Genomic DNA, 22647 nt, shown 5'->3' with positions numbered 1-22647 from the left:
TGAGTTATATTTGGAAACTGTCATTTCACAGAGACTCGTTACGAAAATAATAAAAGTAGGGTTCTGTTTTCCAGTCTTCTTTTAAAATTAGAGCTTTGGAGGAACTTCAGAGCTTTAAACAGAAAATTTATGTTTAAGTCTGTGCTGTTTAGACAATGTTATGGAGCTGGGAAAAAAACTCTAATTAAACACAAAGCAGTCCTGAACGTTGCATGTCTCTTGTACACCTAGGATCGATACTCAGCAGCAGAAGCAGCGACTCAGTCTGTGGGAGCGAGAAGAGCAAAGCCACTTTACAATCCTCCAGTTTCTAATCTTAGAACTATGATGTTCAGCAGAATCTGATGCTTATATCAGTGTGTGGAGGATGACAGCAAACTGTGCTTATATCAAAAGCATTAAATGCATTTTAAAATCCCACCATGAGAACGGCAGCACAAAGCTCAACAAGATATTGCTGAGTACGAGACAAATACCCGACACACACCTTTATGCGTACTGCTCAGGTATGACAAACATCAAACATTTAGTTCCAGACTTCCAGCTGAACACACAACCCCATGATCAATCTGGATTAATTAAAGGTCCTGACAGAAGCCTAAGACAAGTTTGTTTTTTTCTGACTGTCTGCCCCCCCGCCCCGCCCCGCCCCAATCCCTGCCGTCCTCCATGTCATAATGCCTCACACTCCCTGAGAACTGCAAATCACACACATCAAAGCAAAGTTTATCTACAGATGAGCAGACATTTAAATGTTGAGACCTCTCCTGGATGTGGTTATCATCGGCTCCATTCTCACACAACAGCAATATACAATGTACATTTTAGTTATGTCATAATTTTTTTTAAAATAATAACATACTCACTGTTTGTAAAAATAATGACAAACATTTCAGACCACTTTAATAACTTAAGCTACATAAAATATGTTCTACTTCATTGTATGAAAAAAACAAGTTTTCTGCTGCTAAAGAAACAGAAAAAATGCCATTTTTCCAAGGCATTGGATGATTGATGATTCTTTCATCAATCACTGATTGATGAAAGAACCTTAGAATAACTAGATGACAAAAGAGCTGCTCCCAGAATCATGTTTGTGCAGATCCTAGCTATTTTTTATGAATTCATAGTGGGTTTACTAAAAACAAACAAACATATAAACACACATGCCATTTCATTTGAATAAATGCAAAAGAAGCTGAATGCTTTTTAGCGGCCACATGAAATTCTAATAATATTTTGGTGACATGATGCAGGTTTTCAGTGAATTTTAAATTTTGTTAATGAGATCTGGCGCTTCTTTAAAAAACAGCCAGTGGTTCAACCTAGCAGCACCTCTAGCTTCCCCCTCTTCATCCTGCTCAACAGGCACGTGCAGAGGGGGGGTGGGGGGCTAGGGGGCTTGAGCCCCTGCTCTTTTTGAGTTTTTATTTTTCAAAATTTTTTTTATTTTTATTTTTAATCTGTATGTCAGAAGGCCTGTTTGTGCCCCTAAGCAATAATATTTAGCTAAATATAATAATTTAGTAAAAATAAAGTAGTCTGACTGCCCTCAGTCTAATAATGACTTTCAGAGCCTCCATGTTGTTCAGACACCGGGTCCATGGTTTGGAGGAGGGGGCGGATCTGTGTCCTCTAACTATCAAATTATGGGCAAGAATATTTTTTCATACACTGGTTTGTGAATAAAAACGTAGGTCTGATGTTGATGTTAGAAAAACTGTTTCTATTTTTATTTTCATAATTGTCCTTGCAATAGTGGAACAAAACGTGCCTCGCCCCTAAACACAGAAATGCTTCGGCTGCAGAGAAAACTTCTGGGGTTGCACGCAGTACTCTGATGTTGTTTTGTTACTCATTCTGCTGCAAGTTGGCTCAATTTCAATTTTGACGGGCAAGACGGTAAAATCTGGTTTAGGAATTTCAAAATAAAAGATCCGAAAGTAATTCATTATTTCTTGCGCAGCCCGGTACCAATTGGTCCGCAGACCGGTTGGGGACCACTGCCTTAGACAGAACCCCCCTCCCTCCGGAACCCGTCCTATAGAACCTCAGCATCCCTAACATGTTTAAATATAGATAAGGTGAATCTGTGAGAGGGAGATCAGGTTTATTGGCAGAGTTTAAAATCAATCACTCATTATTGGTTATTTGCTGTGATGTATTTGTGAACAAACCCAATTCAAACACAAAGATTACACCATATTGTAGCCATGGTAACACAACAATTAAACTATCAAGATGATTCTTTAAACTTTTACAAAGTAAACTTCCTAATTAAATCCTAAATGTACTATTTATTTTTCGCAGCTGAATGCATTAAATAAAATGTAATAACATTGTTATTCTCTATAAATGATGCTACAGGATTAGATCTATGGGCTGTGTTACAATTAAACCATTTCTAGGGGCCCCTGAGTGTCTGGAGGCCCCTGAATGTCTGGAAGCCCCTGAATGTCTGGAGGCCCCTGAATGGCCCCTACCAGCAGCTACTGAGTTTTCTTAGCCTTGATATCCCAGTCTTATAATTCTAGGTCTTAGAGGTGCTAACATCAAACTATTATATAGAGTTAAAAACCCCTTTGAGCTTTTTGATCTATAAATCAGTCTGCAGCCAGGTTGTTGTAGAGGTTAAATAGATATTATTAGGGCTTAATTAGTAAAATGGCAGCAAATTAGCTTATTTCATAACTTTATAACCAGAGACTTTCTCTCCTCTGGTCTATTTAACAGCTACAGTCTCAGATCAGCTCAGCCCTCCAGGACTGTCAGCAGCAGAAACAGAAACTTTATACCTGTTGGCAAAAATATAGACTAGATTTGCTTTGCATTTCCCCGCATGATGGCAATGATATAGTAGGATCCAATTAAATTCTTGATTAATATGGGTTGTTGCTATGTTGTTGTATGGAGTTTTTGTTCAATGTGCCCCTTTTTTGAATTTGAGCCCCTGACCCTCCATAGGTCTCTGCGTGGCCCTGCTGCTCAAAACTTTCTGAATTTTATCCTCACTAATCTTTTCCCACTTCCTGTCCACAGTTTCTACGACCTATGCTCTTCCATTCTCTTCATTTATTAGCTCCTCATAGCATTCCTTTTATCTTCCTACTACAGTCCCCTCGCTAGTTACAACACTATTACTGTTTCTATCTTTAACAAACATAACCTGCTGCACATCATCTTCAGACTGATCCCTCTGTCTTGCTAATAAATACAAGTCTTTTTCTCCTTCTTTAAGGAGAGAAGGACTTAACAAAGGAGTATGCTGCAGTATGCATCATGGTGTTCTGTCGTGTGTGTGGTTTGTAACACTACAGTAAACATAGCAAGCATGGCAGAGGATAGACAATTACGAGTTCAGAGGCTTGGAGGAGGAGGAAAAAATGATCTATGACCTGGAAAATCTTGTTTTATTTTCCATGCTGTCAGAAAATAAGAATGGAAGGGGTAGGTAAGAAATTCACAACAAGGGGCAGACAACATGAGGCTGAGAACAAAATGATGAGACTTTTGTTATTCAGCTGTGACAATGAGAAGGGATGTTAGCAGTTCGGTTTGATCATGCCGAGCCCTTCAGTGCCTAGCCCCTTGTATAACTCATCATAAGCTTTCTGTTTTGCCTGTGCTACCTTCATTGTTGCATCTCCATGTATTGTTGTCTACTCCTGGGGCAATATAGGAGTATGTGAAAAGTTCAGTTTGAATCCCCACTTTGCTCTGCCTTGCCCTTGACATGGCCTGCTGGTGATAGTCCAATGGTCTGGTGGCCAAGGTGCATGGCAGCTTTGCTTCTGTCAGTCTGCTTCAGTGGTTACAATCCAGTTTCTTGCCACATCAAAGGGTGAATGATTTAATGTAGTGTGAAGCACTTCGGGGTCCTCTGGACTTGATAAAACACTACACAACTACATGCTATTTACCATTTATTCTCTTCAGTCCATCCATCCATCCATCCATCCATCCATCTATTTTCTTCCGCTTATCCAGGGTTGGGTCACGGGGGTAGCAGCTTCAGAAGGGAGGCCCAGACTTCCCTCTCCCCAGCCACTTGTTCCAGCTAATCCGGGGGAATCCCAAGGCTTCCCAAGCCAGCCGAGAGACATAGTCCCTCCAGCATGTCCTGGGTCTTCCTCTGGGCCTCCTCCCGGTGGGACTTGTCCGGAACACCTCAGCAGGGAGGCGTCCAGGAGGCATCCTGACCAGATGCCTGAGCCACCTCAACTGGCTCCTCTCGATGTGAAGGAGCAGCGGCTCTACTCTGAGTCCCTCCCGGATGACTGAGCTTCTCACCCTATCTCTAAGGGAGAGTCCAGACACCCTACGGAGAAAACCCATTTCGGCTGCCTGTATCCGCGATCTCGTTCTTTTGGTCACGACCCAAAGCTCATGACCATAGATGAGGGTGGGAACGTAAATCGGCCGGTAAATCGAGAGCTTCACTTTTTGGCTTAGCTCTCTCTTCACCACGATGGACTGGTACAGCGCCCGCTTGAAGGCAGACGCTGCACCAATCCGCCTGTCGATCTCCCGCTCCCTTCTTCCCCCATTCGTGAACAAGATCCCGAGATACTTGAACTCCTCCACTTGGGGCAGGACACCCCCCTTGACCCGGAGAAGGCATTCTACCCTTTTCCGGCTCAAGACCATGGCCTCGGATTTGGAGGCACTGATCCTCATCCCGGTTGCTCTCTTTAGTCCTCTCACTAAATTCTTCCTACAGTTAACTTCTTTCACTTTACCATTCCAACACCAGATTTCCTTATTATTTGTTTCCTATCCAAATGATACATCAAGTCCCTTCCTGCATGTATCTCTAATCCCTGCTGCCCAGTCACCTAAAAGCTCTCTCTTACCACCCAGAGATCTTATCGTCCCATTTCTGAAGTCCTCTCACATTCTTTCTTCCTTAACTTCCAGCATTTGGTTCCCTTCTCTGCCTTTGCTTGTTCCCGATTCTTTATCCCACAGTCACAGTACACACCACTATGAACTTGTTCTCTAACAGGTTTGATGAGTAGCCTCTGATAACTCTGCCATAGTCTGCTTCATAACTCAGAGTACAGAGTCAGAACTTTGTGGACTGGTGCCAGTGAAACCGCCCTCCGATCAGTGCAGCTAAAAACAAGGAGTTAGTGCTGGACTTCCACAGGCACAGACCCACCTCACTGACACCGGTGAACATGCAGGAAGTGGACACTGAGACAGTGGCCTCTTATGAGTACTTAGGTGTTCACCTGACCTTTACAGGAAGGTTCAGAGCAGACTCTGCCTATTGAGGAGGATGAGGTCTTTGGAAGTACAGGGGGCATCCCCACAGACCCTCTTTGACTCTGTAGAAGCATCATGGTGTTATTTGTTGTTTCAGCAGCTTGCAGTTTAGAGGAAGCCGTTAGCTCAGGATGGCCAGCTCTGATTGGATCCCAGTATCCCAGCAACCCAGTGCGGGTGGTCAGAGACAGAAGGACTCTATCTAAAATAACATCAGTCCATGCATTATGCTGTTGCTGTTGGAGACTTCTTTAAGTGACAGACTGTTGCATCCTATATGCACAAAGAAGCATTATAGGAGATCCTTCCTCTGAGCAGCTGTCATACTTCATAAACATCACTCCTCTTAACAAAATCAACAAGTCCTTGCAATACATGCTGGCATTCGCATAATCATTTACTTATTATTGCTCATTTTTAAATAACATTGTTATTGGACATCTGTTTTTCTGCATTGATATGCTATATTATTACCCTGGGTAATGCCATCCTCCGCTCTTCCATTTAATTCAAACCTCACTTACAGCAGAGACTGGACTTTCTCCCATTAACATGGATTCCCTCCAGTGTTTTTATGGGTCCCAGGCTTTACTGCTCTGCTGATGTTTGGTTTGTGGTATGTTACCAGGCGTCCATTAAGCGTGACAAAAAAACAAACAAATTCTCAATCATTCTACAGTTACAGTCCCTTAGCTACACTGCATGTCTTAGCAAAGGTTTTCAGAAAGCTGAATGACTGAAGGATATATTTTATTTTTTGTCAAATGTCAGTCCTGTCAAAACATCGGACAGGATTCAAAGCAACATGCCAATAAGAAATGCTGTTGGTGAATGATTACAATAAATAGAAAAAAGCACTGCTGTCATTTATTGACTTGTTCAAATCTTTTGGCTGAGTTGACTACAATACTTTAAAAACGCTTTATATTATATTTATATTATATATTATATTTAAGAAGAAGATCTTAATTTTAACATAGGGCTGATAAAATTAAAATTACAAAAATATGGTTCTGGTTTTTGATTTTCACCAGAAGTCTTGCTGTAGCATTTTGGAGCAGCTCATGCCTTTTACACAACTGAATTGCATTGGGTATGCATGACTGCAAATGTTATAAATGCCAAATTATACTTTTTTTGTAAATATGCTTATCTGTGTATTGATTAGTAATTTGTATGGCTCACTACATTGTTTTTGGTGCCAGGACTTTTTACATTCACACAGCTTGTTGTTTGTGTATATGTTCATTCACCTCACATAAAAAAATATATATATTCTCATATTTATTTTCTTCATCCAGTACCGAAACAGAAAAATGAGTAGTAGTAGACTACTACTACTGTAGTAATCTACAGTAGTAGATTCTTCTTTTTTCAGGGACAGGCTCTTGGCTTTTTATTCCATGGTGGGGAAAACCACGTTTGGAAGAATAACAAACAGAGATGGAATACAGACGGAGAAGAGGGACTCTGAATCTCGCTGCTCTTCAATGAAAACCACATGTAGAACAGAGGGAGGGGTGACGTGTGTGTTTGTGCTGGGGGGAGTGTAATGACTAAAGATCCAGCCTCCACAAGAGAAAGGAGCTAGTCCCCTTGAGCCTTACTGGCATTCTCAACAAGCTTTGTAAGGATTGGGACTGTGGGCGTGCATGTGTGTGTGTTCAAAGAGACTTTACCATTTACACCCAGATTCTCACACACTTCAGTGCTGTTTAACTTGGTACAACTTCAGGACAAAAAAACTTCTTTCAGAGAGGTTGATCTTAGAGCCATATCAGCAGCTGGTGTGATCTCTGTTATTTCCACCATTGTGAGGCAACAAGAAAAGGACAACTAGAGGCAGAAAAGAGGCAAACATGTCCCACACTCTGCTGAGGAGGAATTCCAGCAAACAGGGTTTGCAAAATCTAATGAGGTATGTGATGGATACATCTCAGTTTCTCATGGTCGTTTCTTTTTGTTTTAGAAAGCTGCACAGCCACTGAGGTTAATGTTTAAAAGACATGTATCTCAAACCTGAGAGGTTTTGTCAGTTGTTTTTTTTTCAGATTTTGAGTGCGTTTGCTGGGAAAATCAATCTGTTTTAGTGGAAACCCTTTGATTAGTGGAAACGTTATGGGTCACATGGGGATTTAGGTGTATTTTTCCACAAGCTAATATTTGTTGTAAATAATTAATCTATTGCTTGGTCATTTTGCTATTAGACCTCACTATTGTTTTTTTGAGGATGGCAATGGAGACTTTGCAGTTGAAACATTTAAGACAAAGTAGTTGCCGAAGGATTTTCTGAGAAATGGTGTCACTAACCAGAGTCAGAGGGGAAAGGTCACCTGAGTCCATCTATTGTTTTCTGTGTGCTCATGTATGGAGGTATGTCCTGTTTCTTCTGGGGTTTGCCTCTCTGAGTTTGGTTCTATGAGGCTCTTCAGTGACTCAAATAATTTCTGCACCTGCAGCCATAGCTTGACTGGTCATTTGGGGTGCTACTTAAAATTACAATTGAGTCATTTCCTATGGTTTCCTCAGTTCCGTTCACTTTTTTCATTATAACAAAGATTATAACAGGTTATAACAGTTTTTACTAAACTAAGACAGAAACAAGTCAAAAGATCTAAAAAGATTCTTTTAGTCAAGTTAATTCTTTTCTAATACGTCTTACTTTTAGTTTAAATTAATTTACATTTTATGCCAACTTAAATTTCTGTGTTGTTATATCTGCAGCCAAAAGAAAAGAAACAAGAAAAAGTATACATTTCTCACAGAGCAGTATATAATAAAAAGATTTCACTTCAGTTTAAACATATTTATCCATCCATCCATCCATCCATCCATTGTCTGTTCACCCTTGTCCCTAATGGGGTCGGGAGGGTTGCTGGTGCCTATCTCCAGCTACGTTCCAGGCGGGAGGCGGGGTTCACCCTGGACAGGTCGCCAGTCTGTCGCAGGGCAACACAGAGACATACAGGACAAACAACCATTCACACACAACACACACCCCTAGGGAGAATTTAGATAGACCAATTAACCTAACAGTCATGTTTGTGGACTGTGGGAGGAAGCCGGAGTACCCGGAGAGAACCCACGCATGCACAGGGAGAACATGCAAACTCCATGCAGAAAGACCCCGGCCGGGAATCGAACCCAGGACCTTCTTGCTGCAAGGCAACAGTGCTACCAACTGCGCCACTGTGCAGCCCTAAACATATTTATGTTTATTTAATTTGGACAAGAATGACTGCTTTGATTCATTTGTTCTAGGGGAGTAAGGAAAGAACATAGAAAAGAAGTGACTGCCTTTTGATGGCAAGACATCTTGTTTACAACCAGATCCAGTAGGAGGCAGACAGCAGAGGACAGAGGAGAGACCGTGATGTGGTCAGCCAGGACTCTGAAGGAAAGCTTTTGGCTCAGATATCACAACAAAACAACAAACATATAGTTTGAATTTCCTTCTCACATGCTTGTTTAAAGCCACATTCACCCACTGCTGGTGTGTGTTTAGCCTGTGCAAACTTGTGACGCGCTGAAAGGCATAGTTACATGTCAATCAATCAAAACCAGTCAGATTGCTGTCATAAAATCTTACATTGATGTACCAACATGTTGTTTCGAGCCAGAATGAGATGAATTTGACTCATGGAAAGTTCTACCTGATGAAAGGAGTTTCAGGCCGTCTAAATCAGGTGGTATTTGAGAATTTACACACTCCTGCTATGGTGGTGTTGTTAATCAGCAACATCCATTTCATTCATCATCAATGTAACAATCACTGATGACTGCTCTTATGACGGATTACATTTGTGAGATGTTGAACTGGTTTCTTGAATGTTTCAATCAGCTAAAAACAATATCTGAAGAAGATCAAGATTTTAGCTTTTTCTCAAGAATACTATGACTTCTGATGAGTATTTGTTCTTCAAATGTATGAAATGACTCATCTGTCCAAAGAACATCATTCCCTGAGTCCTGGACTTTGTTTATATTTTTTGTGCAAAACTTTAGTTTGACCTTCATGATTTTAAGTTAAGCAACACTTTCCTTTTTGCACATGAAAATTGAAATTGTGCAGTCTTTCTGATTGTATAGGAATGCACGTTCACCTCAACACTAGCACATTTATTGGTCCCCAGTTGATATTTCATAGGTTTCAAAGACTCTTTTGTAGCTGTCTTGGGCATTTTACAAATTGTTGTGAATGCCCACAAACTACATACTTTGGAATACTCTGATCACTGATTGGGGAGATCCTTGCCCCCAAACAAAGCCAAACCTCTGTCACTGGCAGTCAACTTCATTTATGTCACGTTGTTTTCTTTAGTGTGTCATAGTGAGCGTTGCTAATTTACTGTTAGCTACTGCAGCCGTCCCTAACCCTGGTTCTGCATGTCTTAGGTGTTTCCCGTTGCTGAACACCTGGCTTAAATGAATGGGTGACTAACAGACTTTCGCAGCAATTGAAGGCATGCTGAGGAGGTATTTCAGTCATTTAAATCAACTGTGTTGTAGTGAGGAAACATCTAAAACAGACAGGACAGCGAGGGCCCTGAAGACCCGGGGTATGGGACCACTGAGCCAGAGTTATATTTACTGTTATATTTATATAACAGTAAATATTATTTTTATGTATGGATATATTATTATTATTAGTTGTTGTTGTTGTAGTAGTAGGGTTACATTATTAATAATGAATCGTACTATTCATTTGAATGAATATTCATTATTTATTCCATGTATCATGATTTGTTCCATAAATAAAGCATAAATTGCTTTATTTCCATAAAATCATAAAGCCTGTTTTTTACACACGCATATACTGTATATATATATATATATATATATATATATATATATAATATAATACCTATCCCAATGACTCAGTTTTCCAAAATGTATTTATGAACATTCAGATAGGTCAGCAAAATGTCTTGTCACCTGACATCAAAAATATGGTTTTATGTATGAAGTGCTGTCCTCATAAAGTTACTCCAGATTTTCCTCTGAATCAGAATGAATGCTGATGGTTCGATTCTTGCCTCTGTCGAGGTTTTGTAATTGGCGAGTCACTGGAAGAATCACAAGGCTTCAATATAACAGCTGGCAGTGTTTGGCTCTCTCATCCTGACTTATAGTTGACTCAGAAGATGGACTCTGTGTGGAGGTGCAGACAGAAACCATGACATCACACCAAATGCAGGGAGTGACTCTAAGCCCTCTGCTGTATCAGACAATTTACTGCTCGGCTGTTTTTCAGCACTGTTAGTCATCTTCTCTTCTCTTAGGGAGTTCAGATTGTTTGGACTTGTTTGACCTGCTTCTGAGCAACTTCATGTAGTGCTTTCTCTATAACGTTTATTGTTTCTTTGGTTTATAATTGTCTTCTATACTGAGATCTATGTTTCTAATATTTGGTACAAATTTGAAGGATGTAAAAAATGATGAAATCCTATTTATTTGTATCAAATTTAGACACATAGATATCACAGGGATATCTGAGATCAACTATGGTCTCAGATATCCATGAGATATATATGTGCATAAGGTCTCATGCACATATACTACTAAGGTAGTGGCCTAATTATATGCCCAATATACCCATTTGTTGGTTTCTGTGACACGAAGGCCACTACCAAAGCAGCTTCTGGTCAGGATTAAATTCAGACATTCCCACCTACAGTATATTGCCATTTTAAATAGCTAGAAGTACACACAGGTGTATCATTTTAGATGAACATGAATAGAAAACCATTTCAGTAGAACCTCAGACAGTTAGCTTGGAAGACTGTAGCAAAGAAGGAATTCAAAGAATTCTTATTGTTGGGTTTAGTGATCTACTGCAGAACCTGGTCAGCTCACCATCAAAAAACCAACATTAACTTCACTATGTAAAAAAGCTAGTTAGTGGAGGAAAATACTGAACCATCTAGAAGTCAGTCTGGACACAGGAAGTGAAACATGGAAATAGCACAAATGTTCAGGAAATCCACCAAAGACAATTCTGAAATGGAAAGTCCAGACAAACCCAGATCTTGATCTTATTGAGATGAAACCTGCTGTACATTAAAGAAATCATTCAAATATTAAACAGATGTCAGAGACTTGTTCAATAAGTCCCTCACTGAAGGCATTTCAACCAAAGGTGTGAAGAGTAGTTATCAAAAATCAAAAGAAGAAATAAATACAAATTCAATCTGTTAACTTGTTTTTTTTTCATTCAGTAAAAATTTGGGTGAAATTTTCATTTACAGTTGAATAACTGAGATTAAACAACAATAAAAGTAATCAGCTCTGATCTCTTAAATATTTGTTGGAGGGATGTTGGAGGTGTTTAGAGCATGATCTTAATTTTGAACTAGTGCTGCTGTTTTTTTGGAAAGACTATATTTGGTCTCAGATTCTTTACAGGTTTATTATTGTGTGACAGAAGAAGCGGTCACAAGGGCTTGCTGTTATGGAAAGGGGTCATGGCAGGCGTGCCGCAGACCTCATCTGTTTTTAATCAGCTCTTTGTCAGGTTGGCTCAGCCTGCAGCACAGACCGGGGCAGATCTGTGACCTCTAAGACTGGATCTCTGACTCATGTGTGGGTTGCCTCAGTGTGTCCAAAGAGATAAGACATTCTGGAATGTGTTTGGGGGATGTGGGCTGATGAGTGACGAGAGCACAGGCCTCTCTCAACTCTCCACATGTCTTCATTAAAAGGATGAAGGACCGTCAGTCATAGGTAGCTGTGATACCAGTACTTTTCTGGCCTACCTAGCTACTTGCTAGGAAAAGTAAATCAACGAATAGTTGTTTCAGTTGTACAGCTGCCAGCTTGTTTTCTCCTGACCACAGTGGTCTTCTGAATTGATCTTTTTCCCTTTTTTCCACTCAAAAATAATGCTAAATCTTTAATCTCAAAGTTTCTCTTACGGTTAGCAAATAGGAAAATGTCATAAATTAGGTATAATCTTCTCAAATGTCCAATTGATCAACGGTGTCCAACCAGCTACCAGAGTTAGCATCAAAATGTATCAACATTAGCTCCATGTCAAAGTGACACAAAGCAGTCAGTTGTTTGGGCTACGCATCCCAGGTTGGGTTTGAAATATTGAGTTTCAGTAATTTTATTTAAAAAAAACTTTGAACTTGTTTAGTTCATGAACTGCAACGTCAAGTTTTTCCTCTCAAAAAAAATCTCATGCTTGTTTCTGCTCCAACGCATTGATAGTTATGAAACCAATTTTTTTTTCTCATAGAGAAAATCAATTCTGTGTTGTGCCAAGATACCTCAAAGTCTGCTTCTGCTGTCCTGGCTCATGGTCACCTCATATTGTTTGTCTGAGTATAGCGTAAAGTTTAACTTAATTCAGTTTCAGTAAATTTGCCCAAGTGATTGATAAAATAAAGACAAGCGGGAGTCTGACTTGTTGTGGCCTCTGAACCCACCTGTTGATTTATGTTCTGGAGTTGCAGTGACTCATTGCGTCTCTCTGTTCTGACTTGTTCCTGCAGCACAGTGACTTCATCTATAACGTGTTCCCACCATGCCCGTCTGCACCACACAGGCTGGAGGGCTTTCAGGCTGAATGCTAAACCTTGTTATTATTGTATCATTCAATCCATTCATCCACCTGATGACAGCGTGAGAGATTACAAAAGAACAGCTGAAGTATAATACCCTCAACCTGTTCCCTCCTGACTGTGATCCCTCTTCTTCTGTTGCACTTCAACATGTGCAAACAGAGCAAAAGGCTTTGTGTGGTTGCTGTCAGTTCTTATCCATCATGTGAGTATGGATCTGCTATGAAACAAATCTGCCAAGTAACCGATTCTGCTCCAACGACACAGCGAGGCTCCGAAGAACTGTTAGACTCGTCTAGATTTCCGGTCTTGTCTCTGTTTCCTTAATGTCCACATAAACATTAACATCAGAGTCACCTTCTGAAGGAGTATTCAGAAGGCTGGTGGCCAGATATGAAAGGTATCTGGGAAGGAACACCAAGAGACAAAAGCAATAAAAATTATGGCAAATAAACATGTAAAAAGGAAGACGATGCTGAACAAACTGCTAGCAGCCTTGGCTTGACTCTGACCAGAACCCACAGAATGATGATCAACATGACATAAGCAACTGAAAACACAAAAGCAGAGAGTTGGACATATTCACTTGCATGATGACCAAAAGCATTGGCAATGTGTACACAGAGATGAGAAGCTGCTTTTTTGTTGTGCACAAGTGACACAATGATTTGAAGATTGAACGAGTATTGAACGAGTTTTGGACTTATTTACATTAATCTCACTTAATTCTTTTGGTTTGTTCGATGACAAATTGCTTTTTTTGTGTTGAATTTACTTAAGAGTTACACATTTTTAACTTAAAGGAGTACTAGGTTTTCGACCTCTCCCCAGACTTACTGAAACAGGGCCAAAAGGCCCTGAGTCCAAACTGACGACTCTGATGGCTCAAATTAGCATTCTTCAATTGTAAATGTGGCCGTTGACCGTCAGGCCAGAAGGTAGGAGTGTGAATAGTCCATGTTGGGGGTGGGTATCTATGATACCTACAACTAGTCAGTTTAGTTTTGAAGCATACATGAAGTGTTTTTGGAGAGATGTGACCTTTTGCAGCTGATCCATGATGTTGTGCTGCATTATCCAGGTCATTTTGCCAAATGTATATAGAGTTTGCAAAACATACAATCTGTTTCAAAAAATATGCAAAGGTTTTTCTAAAAGAAATTAGTAATGTTTCTCTTTGAAATAAAGCTAAGAGGGTATAAAATGACAGTTTAGAAATAAACTAACCAAATTAATTGTGTTGATCCACCTCAAAAAAATCATGCAAAAAGTGTAAGCAAAAGAAATCTGGCAGACTTTGCACATGCAAATTTGCATGCAGCCTTTTGTGCTGTGGAGGATAAATAGGTGACTGCTTCACCTATTTAGTTCACAAGAACTAATGGCATTTATTTCAGTCATAATCTTGCGGTGGGTGACCAAGGTTCCATCACTATGTGACAGCTGGTCAGCAAACCTGGCAAACATGGAAACATTTATCAGGCACGCATTGGGATGCAGGAGAGACGGGTGGACTTCCTGGTTGAGCTTGCAAAAGAGTTTTGTAACTCTCATGTGAGTGAGAAGAAGGCACACAAGGAGAAACTGCTTCGGCAACAACCTTCCACACCCAGCTCAGGCAAAAGGGCGAAGTGTCAGGTCAACCATCGATGCAGGATGCGTGTCCTGAGGCCGAAACATCATCAGTGACCCCTTACACCCTCACCATGGACTGTTCTCCCTGCTGCCCTCTGGAAAGAGGTTCCGCAGCATCCGGTGCCGGTCCACCCGGTTCCGAAACAGCTTTTTCCCACTTGCCATCAGACTGCTGAACTCTTAACTGGACTGCACTCAAAAACTGGTCTCCACTTTATACCTTGCACATGTACAGAGCTAAATAACTTCTATTTTACTGTCAGTCCTGCACTTTATATTTTATATTTAGATTTATATTCATATTTTATACTGTATTTTATTTTACTCACAACATTGGAACCTCAAACATTGTCCTGAGCCGTATGCAACGAAATTTCGTTCTGTATACACCCTGTGCATTGAAAATGACAACAAAGTCAGTCTAAGTCGAAGTCGAAGTCTAAGTCTAAGGAACAATTGTGCAACTGTGAGATGCGTTGAGGCCATTACCAGGGTACTTATAAGGTAATGGCCTTATTTACAGAACAAAAGCACCTGCTAGATAAAATCCTTCAGGTCATTTGGCCTATCTCTAGACTGTATAGGTAGAAATGCTCAATGGACTAACTCCAGTACTTCTAGTAATTAAAGGAACTTTTCTTTGACTTTACTTGAAACAATTAAGTTCAATGCTTCGTTCGTATCCTGACCTCTGACGTCATGACACAAGCTTCACCAGAGACAGATCCTGTACCAACTGTGATGCTGCAGTGGTGGAGAGCAACTCACATATGCAGGTCTTAGTCCTTGATGTGGCCGTCACAGGTTCAATTCCCGGCCTGATGACCTTTGCTGAATGTCTTCCCCATCTTCCATTACTCACTTTCTTGTCTAACTACTCTTAAATAAAGGCCACTAGAGCAAAGAAATCTTTTTTAAAAAATCCTTTATTAGTTTACTTCTTCATTTGAAGTAAACTAAATGATTTCAGAAAGACTGACTTAAATTTGCCAAGTTAAACCAACTTAATAGATTGAGTTGGATAAATGTAATTGGATTGCTTGTTACCAATTGAAGCAATTCAATTAAGTTGGTTCAACTATTTTCTTTTTTCAGTGTAGCTTTCTTAATATTTAATGAAAGTACCCAAAAATAAACCATAGAAAGCAAATGAAGACAACAACCTCTGACTGGCAGTGTGAGGCATGTTCATATTGGACTTCATCCTCAAATATGTTGTTGTGACTTTCCGCCACCTCAAACTGAGGAACTCAGCTTCAAATCAACTCAAACCAACGATCACTTCCTGATCTGACTTCAGAATTCGTATGAAGAAATTTTAAACGTTAACTGAATTCATGCAGACACTTTTCTGCTCTTAAAAACTGGATGTGTCCTTCTAGATAAATCACTGCTCCTAATCTGGTGTGGACTGGACTGATGTCCATGACTTGGCTCAAGGGAACTTCATCAACAATTATTTGAGGAAACGCTCAGTGGGACAGCATGTCCATTCTTGCCTCTGGTTTTGGTTTACAACAAAAGAATACAGAAAAGCCACTTAGAAGAAGTTTGTTTAAAGTCACTGCAATGGCAACATCAGCACAGATGAGCTCTGTATGTTAAGCCCGTTTTGGAAAACAAGGTTAAAATCTCCATCTCTATGCAATAATTACATGGCAGGAGAAAGAGAAACAAAGAATGTTTTTGTGACAAAAAATGCAGCAGAAGAAAGTTAAAATACTTGTAACACCTTTGCTTAAAATCACCAGTTTAGAGATTTATCATTTAAATTTAGTATGTTGGGGATGCTGCCGAGAATGACAAAATACCTCAGCAATAATTAAGAGAGAATATGCAAGGTGAAAGCACAGTGAAATAAAAATAATTCTTTGACCAATTAAAAAAAAAATCTGAACTTGCACTAATGAGCGTTTTTTTTATGAAATCAGTCTGATCTGATATACAGTACAGACCAAAAGTTTGGACACACCTTCTCATTGAATTCAATGATAAAGTGTGTCCAAACCTTTGGTCTGTACTGTAGTTCTGATCTATTACATCCAGATGGAGGTTGTGAATTTGATTCCTAGCACTTTACAACTGGCAAAACCTCCCAAAACAAACTGAAACAAAAACACTTGTTTTTAAAAAATTTAAGTGTCATGTCTTGTCATTACAGCCTATGATGGGAAATCATGTTTGTTGTACAAAATCAGGAACTCAAGATAGGGATTGAGAAATTGACCGTATGAAATCAAGACTGCATCTATAGCATCAAAGTAGACTCATCATAATAAGTGAGATTTCAATGCCCACCGCCACCAGGAAACAGCACTTTCTTCTGTTTCCTGTCATGAAATGGTTTATTGACAGAACAAAAACTTTGTCTTTGTTTCATCGGATCTGAGGCCGTATGTCTTGGACACTCGAGTGAAGAGAGGTGCTGAGCTGTCCACTGACCACTACCTGGTGGTGAGTTGGCTCCAGTGGTGGGGGAGAAAGCCGGTCAGACCTGGCAGGCCCAAACGTGTTGTGAGGGTCTGCTGGGAACGTCTGGCGGAATCCCCTGTGAGACGGAGCTTTAACTCCCATCTTCGGCAAAACTTCGAACACGTCCCGGGGGAGGTGGGGGACATGGAGTCTGAGTGGACCATGTTCCGTGCCTCCATTGTCGAGGCGGCCGATCGGAGCTGTGGCCGCAAGGTTGTCGGTGCCTGTCGCGGCGGCAACCCTCGAACCGGTTGGTGGACACCTTCGGTGAGGGATGCCGTCAGGCTGAAGAAGGAGTCCTATTGGGCCTTTTTGGCCTGTGGGACTCCGGAAGCAGCTGATGGGTACCGGCGGGCGAAGCGGCATAGGGCTCGGGTGGTTGCTAAGGCAAAAACCTGGGTGTGGGAGGAGTTTGGAGAGACCATGGAGAAAGACTTCCGTACGGCTTCGAGGCGATTCTGGTCCACCATCCGGCGTCTCAAGGGGGGGAAGCGCTGCAGCACCAACACTGTTTATAGTGGGGATGGTGTGCTGATGACCTCAACTCGGGACGTTGTGGGCCGGTGGGCAGAGTACTTCGAAGACCTCCTCAATCCCACCAACATGCCTTCCATTGAGGAAGCGGAGCCTGGGGACTCTGGGTTGGGCTCTCCAATCTCTGGGGACGAGGTCGCCGAGGTGGTTAAAAAGCTCCTCGGTGGCAAGGCCCCGGGGGTGGATGAGGGCGACTTAGGGCGACTGTGGCTTTAGGGCGACTGTGGCTCTATGGTAGAGTAGTCGTCTTGCGATCGGAAGGTTGTAGGTTCAATTCCAGCTTCCTCCTGCCACATGTCGATGTGCCTCTGGGCAAGGCACTTAACCCCAAATTGCCTACCGATCTGCGTATCGGTGTTATAAATGTGTGCGTGTTTGTGAGTGCGACTGGGTGAATGTGACTCTAGTGTAAAGCGCTTTGAGTGGTCAAAAATGACTGGAAAAGCGCTATATAAGTTCAGTCCATTTACCATTTACCATGAGATCCGCCCGGAGTTCCTTAAGGCTCTGGATGTTGTAGGGTTGTGTTGGTTGACGCGACTCTGCAATATTGCATGGACATCGGGGGCAGTTCCCCTGGATTGGCAGACTGGGGTGGTTGTCCCCTGTTCAAAAAGGGGGACCGGAGGGTGTGCTCCAATTACAGAGGGGTCACACTCTTAAGCCTCCCTGGCAAGGTCTATTCGGGGGTCCTGGAGAGGAGGGTCCGTCGGATAGTCGAACCTCGGATTCAGGAAGAGCAGTGTGATTTTCGTCCTGGGCGTCCTTTGATACGGGCTGTCAGGTCCCTGTATGACCGGTGTCAGAGTCTGGTCCGCATTGCCGGCAGTAAGTCGGGCTCATTTCCGGTGAGAGTTGGACTCCGCCAGGGCTGCCCTTTGTCACCGATTCTGTTCATCACTTTAATGGACAGAATTTCTAGGCGCAGCCAAGGTGTTGAGGGGATCCGATTTGGTGGCCTTAGGATCTCATCTCTGCTTTTTGCAGACGATGTGGTCCTTTTGGCTTCATCAGATCGTGATCTGCAGCTCTCGCTGGAGCGGTTCGCAGCGAGTGTGAAGCGGCCGGGATGAGGATCAGTGCCTCCAAATCCGAGGCCATGGTCTTGAGCCGGAAAAGGGTAGAGTGCCTTCTCCGGGTCACGGGGGGTGTCCTGCCCCAAGTGGAGGAGTTCAAGTATCTCGGGATCTTGTTCACGAATGGGGGAAGAAGGGAGCGGGAGACTGACAGGTGGATTGGTGCAGCGTCTGCCGTCAAGCGGGCGCTGTACCAATCCGTCGTGGTGAAGAGAGAGCTGAGCCAAAAAGCGAAGCTCTCGATTTACCGGTCGATCTACGTCCCCACCCTCATCTATGGTCATGAGCTTTGGGTCATGACCGAAAGAACGAGATCGCGGATACAAGCGGCCGAAATGGGTTTTCTCTGTAGGGTGGCTGGGCTCTCCCTTAGAGATAGGGTGAGAAGCTCAGTCATCCGGGAGGGACTCAGAGTAGAGCCGCTGCTCCTTCACATCGAGAGGAGCCAGTTGAGGTGGCTCGGGCATCTGGTCAGGATGCCTCCTGGACACCTCCCTGGTGAGGTGTTCCGGGCACGTCCCACCGGGAGGAGGCCCCGGGGAAGACCCAGGACACGCTGGAGGGACTATGTCTCTCGGCTGGCCTGGGAACACCTCGGGATTCCCCCGGAAGAGCTGGAAGAAGTGGCCGGGGAGAGGGAAGTCTGGGCCTCCCTTCTGAAGCTGCTACCCCCGCAACCCGACCTCGGATAAGCGGAAGAAGATGGATGGATGGATGGATGGATGGATGGATGGACAGAACAAAAAACTGAACAAGTTTATTTTCTCAACTTCCAGCTCATTGTGTCATGACTGTAATCTATGAGTTTTACATATAAATGATCTGAGCTGGCCTGACACTTCTGCTTCCTTCTGTTCTCACAACAATTAAAATAAATAAAAAAATCCCACTGATTTTCCATCCAACTGTTCACACCAATGACACCCAACTTATCTGCATACTAGGGCTGGTGCTTCAGCTTCAGAAAAGGTAACCCTCTATGGCACATGTGTCAAACTCAAGGTCCATGGGCCAGATCATAGCTTTTTATGTGGCCATCATAAACACTAATTGTGCTTAAATATTATTTTATCAATCAAATCAATGTAGTGTATCTTATACTGCCAAATTTCATCAATCAGTCCCTCCAGTTTCTTGTGAATTTCACGCAAAATCAACAAATCCACGCACTTTTTTGCACTAATACTTAATTGGTGTTTTATTGCAAAAATGATCAAAAACTTTCTTACTTGTACTAAACAGCTGCCTCAGCCTTAATTGATGACAGATTATAATCCATAATCTATACAGCGAGTAATAAAAAGTTGCATTTACTGTCAAAAATAAGCTAAAATATTTCCAAATTAGTAATACAAACACTTTGGTTTTTATTGCAAAAAATCACAAGACAATCGTGTCATCCTAGAAGGACTGAAAAGATGTTCACTATTATTTAATTTTAAGAATTCATTGATATTTTAACAGTTTGTGAATGGGTTTAATCAATACATCCCGTCACAACCGACCCTTTAAGATCATTTGTGCTCTTGATTTGGCCCAAAACAAAAATGAGTTTGACACTCCTGCTCTATGGTTACATGTTACTGTTGGAGTTCATTCATATTGTCTCTGTGCACCACCAGGTCCGTTAACCAGCTTCAGAACCTGACCAGAACCCCTCAGGGTTATTACCTTGAGAAATAATGAGATTTGGTTAAATAAAAAAAAAAACAGGCTTTAATGCTGAAAAACTGTCAAAAGTTACAAGACATGCATGTCATAAGAAAGAAATAGAGAGAGTTACATTCATTGTCCAGCGCTGGGCCACACTTAGTTCACCTTAGGAGTGACACCAAGTGAGGCAAAGATTGTATCGTGTGTTTAGCTTTTATTCTTTTTTTCAAACTGTGTCCTTCCTAAAGGGTAGTCTAATCAGTTTCAATCTGTTGCTAGCGGTAGTCACACATAAACATGGTTATGTCAACTTCAGCGTGTGAGTGTATGCAGATAAAAGAGGATAAAAGAGATAGAGGAACACATAGAATCCAAAACATTACATTATTGAGGGTAAAAACAACATGCAAAGTAACATGTTTACAGATGAAGCAATGTGAAATATTTGTGGAATTTACACCACAACGCATACTGTGGATATAAACTTACATTTTGCACATTTCCCAGCAGTCTTTTTGCATATTTTATCAAAAGTGTCGAAGCATTTACATTAGTTAATGCCCTGTTTTCAACCACTCGTTACTGCTGTATGAAAATGAGATGTGTGCTGCTCTTCTCCTTTTGGCGTGTTTGAACGCATACGTAGCATTTTCACAAAAAGCCGCTGGGACGTTTTGATGCCTGGAACTTCAGTAGTTGTTCTTCTGCCCAGACTCACCGCTCAGAGGAGCATTGAGGATGCTGAAGAAGTGGAGCGGGAACGTCGTCAAAAGGCTCGAGAATCTTTACGCCGACGGAACAGCGGCTCAACACCGGAAGACTCGTCACCAGAGAGCGAGGCGCCGGAGGAGAAGAACACGTGAGCACACACAACAAAACTGACCGTCTTCTTCATACTGCAGCTGATTCATGTTATAAGAGACGGGCGAGTTTGACTTCCATTTTGATATATTATTAATCAGACTGCAGACTTCTCTAGCAAACAAATGGTTATATCAATCAATCAAACTGACGTCACAGTTACAAGTTTAGATAGGTCCTGTATAATAAAGCCGCTAGAACATAATTCTAGAAGTTGTGAAGTAACCCTTACTCCTGCCCACTCTCTCAAAAATTAGTGTAAAATATGTCATTCAGCATACTATCAAAAATGAGTTTCTTCTCAGTTTGCACCTGATATTGTAATGCAAACTGAGATAAGTGAAGGAAATGCTAATGCTCACTGAACTGAATCAGTTTTTATCCACTTCACTGTTTTTTACATTTTGTTTTTTGCATGATTTGCCAGTGGCTGACAGTGGTGCAGTTGGTAGTTGGTAGAGCTGTTGCCTTGCAGCAAGAAGGTCCTGGATTCGATTCCCGGCCTGGGGTCTTTCTGCATGGAGTTTGCATGTTCTCCCTGTGCATGGTGGCTTCTCTCCGGGTACTCCGGCTTTCCAAAAACATGACAGTTAGGTTAATTGGTTTCTCTAAATTCTCCCTAGATGGGTGTGTGTGTGTGTGTGTCCATGGTTGTGTGTCCTGTCTGTTTCTGTGTTGCTCTGCGACAGACTGGCGACCTGTCTAGGGTGTACCCTGCCTCTCGCCCGGAACATTAGCTGGAGTGGCACCAGCACACCTCCCGACCCCACTAAGGGGTACAGAAAACGGATGGATGATCAGCTAGTGCCTCATTGCATGCTCCCTGCATAAGAGACTCCAGCTCTGCTGAAGGGAAGCTGTTACTTCTCCTTATCTAAATCAATACTAGATATTGATTAGAATGTTTCCTAGCTGGGTTTTCCTTTTTTTTTTGTTATATAGTTTTTCAAATATTTTCCTTTGGGTGTGTTGCGAGGAACAGATCCAGACCTCTCAGGGGAGCTTTCATTAACTTTTGTCTTAGCTGCTTTTTTTTGTTACGTAAAACATGCTTAAACCGAGTAAATTTTCTGTAAACTGCCAAACCATTGAATCAATGTGATAATAAATGATGTCATATTTATTTGAAGGTTTGGTGTCTTATGGAGGATTTTTTCTGAAATCCTGCTTTCAGACTGAAAATGTGTGCTCTTGGCAGAAATATTCCTCCATAGAGCCTGGATATTCAAACCTTTTGGAAATGCATTGTTAATAAGAACATTTTATCACTTTATATTGTCATAGCAACCTGATTTGGTCAGAATGCATCCAGGTGAAAAATTTAATGAATTACAGAAAACTGCAGCACACAAACAGGCTGCTGGATTGCAACTAAAATGTTAGAGTTTCACTGAAAACCCAACAGGACTTATAAGAACAAGATATGTATATAAGATAAGATAAGATAAGATAAGATAAGATAAATCTTTATTGTCATTGTCACAAGGACAATGAAATTTAAAAGGTGCCATCAGTCAGTGCATATGCTTAAAAACAAAAAAATAACTGTCTCACAATTCACACACAATGTAAGAATTAACAAA

The 22647-nt window shown here is 41.6% G+C and overlaps 1 protein-coding gene across 1 annotated transcript in view; it reads left to right on the top strand.

Moving 5' to 3' along the window:
* Positions 1-6864: 6864 nt before the first annotated feature.
* lsp1a (lymphocyte specific protein 1 a) overlaps positions 6865-22647 on the top strand; it is a 34916-nt gene continuing 19133 nt past the window's right edge. Inside the window, exons 1-2 of the mRNA XM_028014880.1 lie at positions 6865-7186; positions 20916-21062. Coding sequence (XP_027870681.1) covers positions 7128-7186; positions 20916-21062 — 206 coding nt within the window. The 5' untranslated portion in view covers positions 6865-7127. The remainder of the gene's footprint in view (positions 7187-20915; positions 21063-22647) is intronic.

Source organism: Xiphophorus couchianus, chromosome 4 (genome assembly GCF_001444195.1).
Source record: "Xiphophorus couchianus chromosome 4, X_couchianus-1.0, whole genome shotgun sequence".
Taxonomy (NCBI): domain Eukaryota; kingdom Metazoa; phylum Chordata; class Actinopteri; order Cyprinodontiformes; family Poeciliidae; genus Xiphophorus; species Xiphophorus couchianus.
The sequence above is the reverse complement of the archived record's forward strand: the minus strand, read 5'-3'. Positions and strand labels throughout refer to the sequence as shown.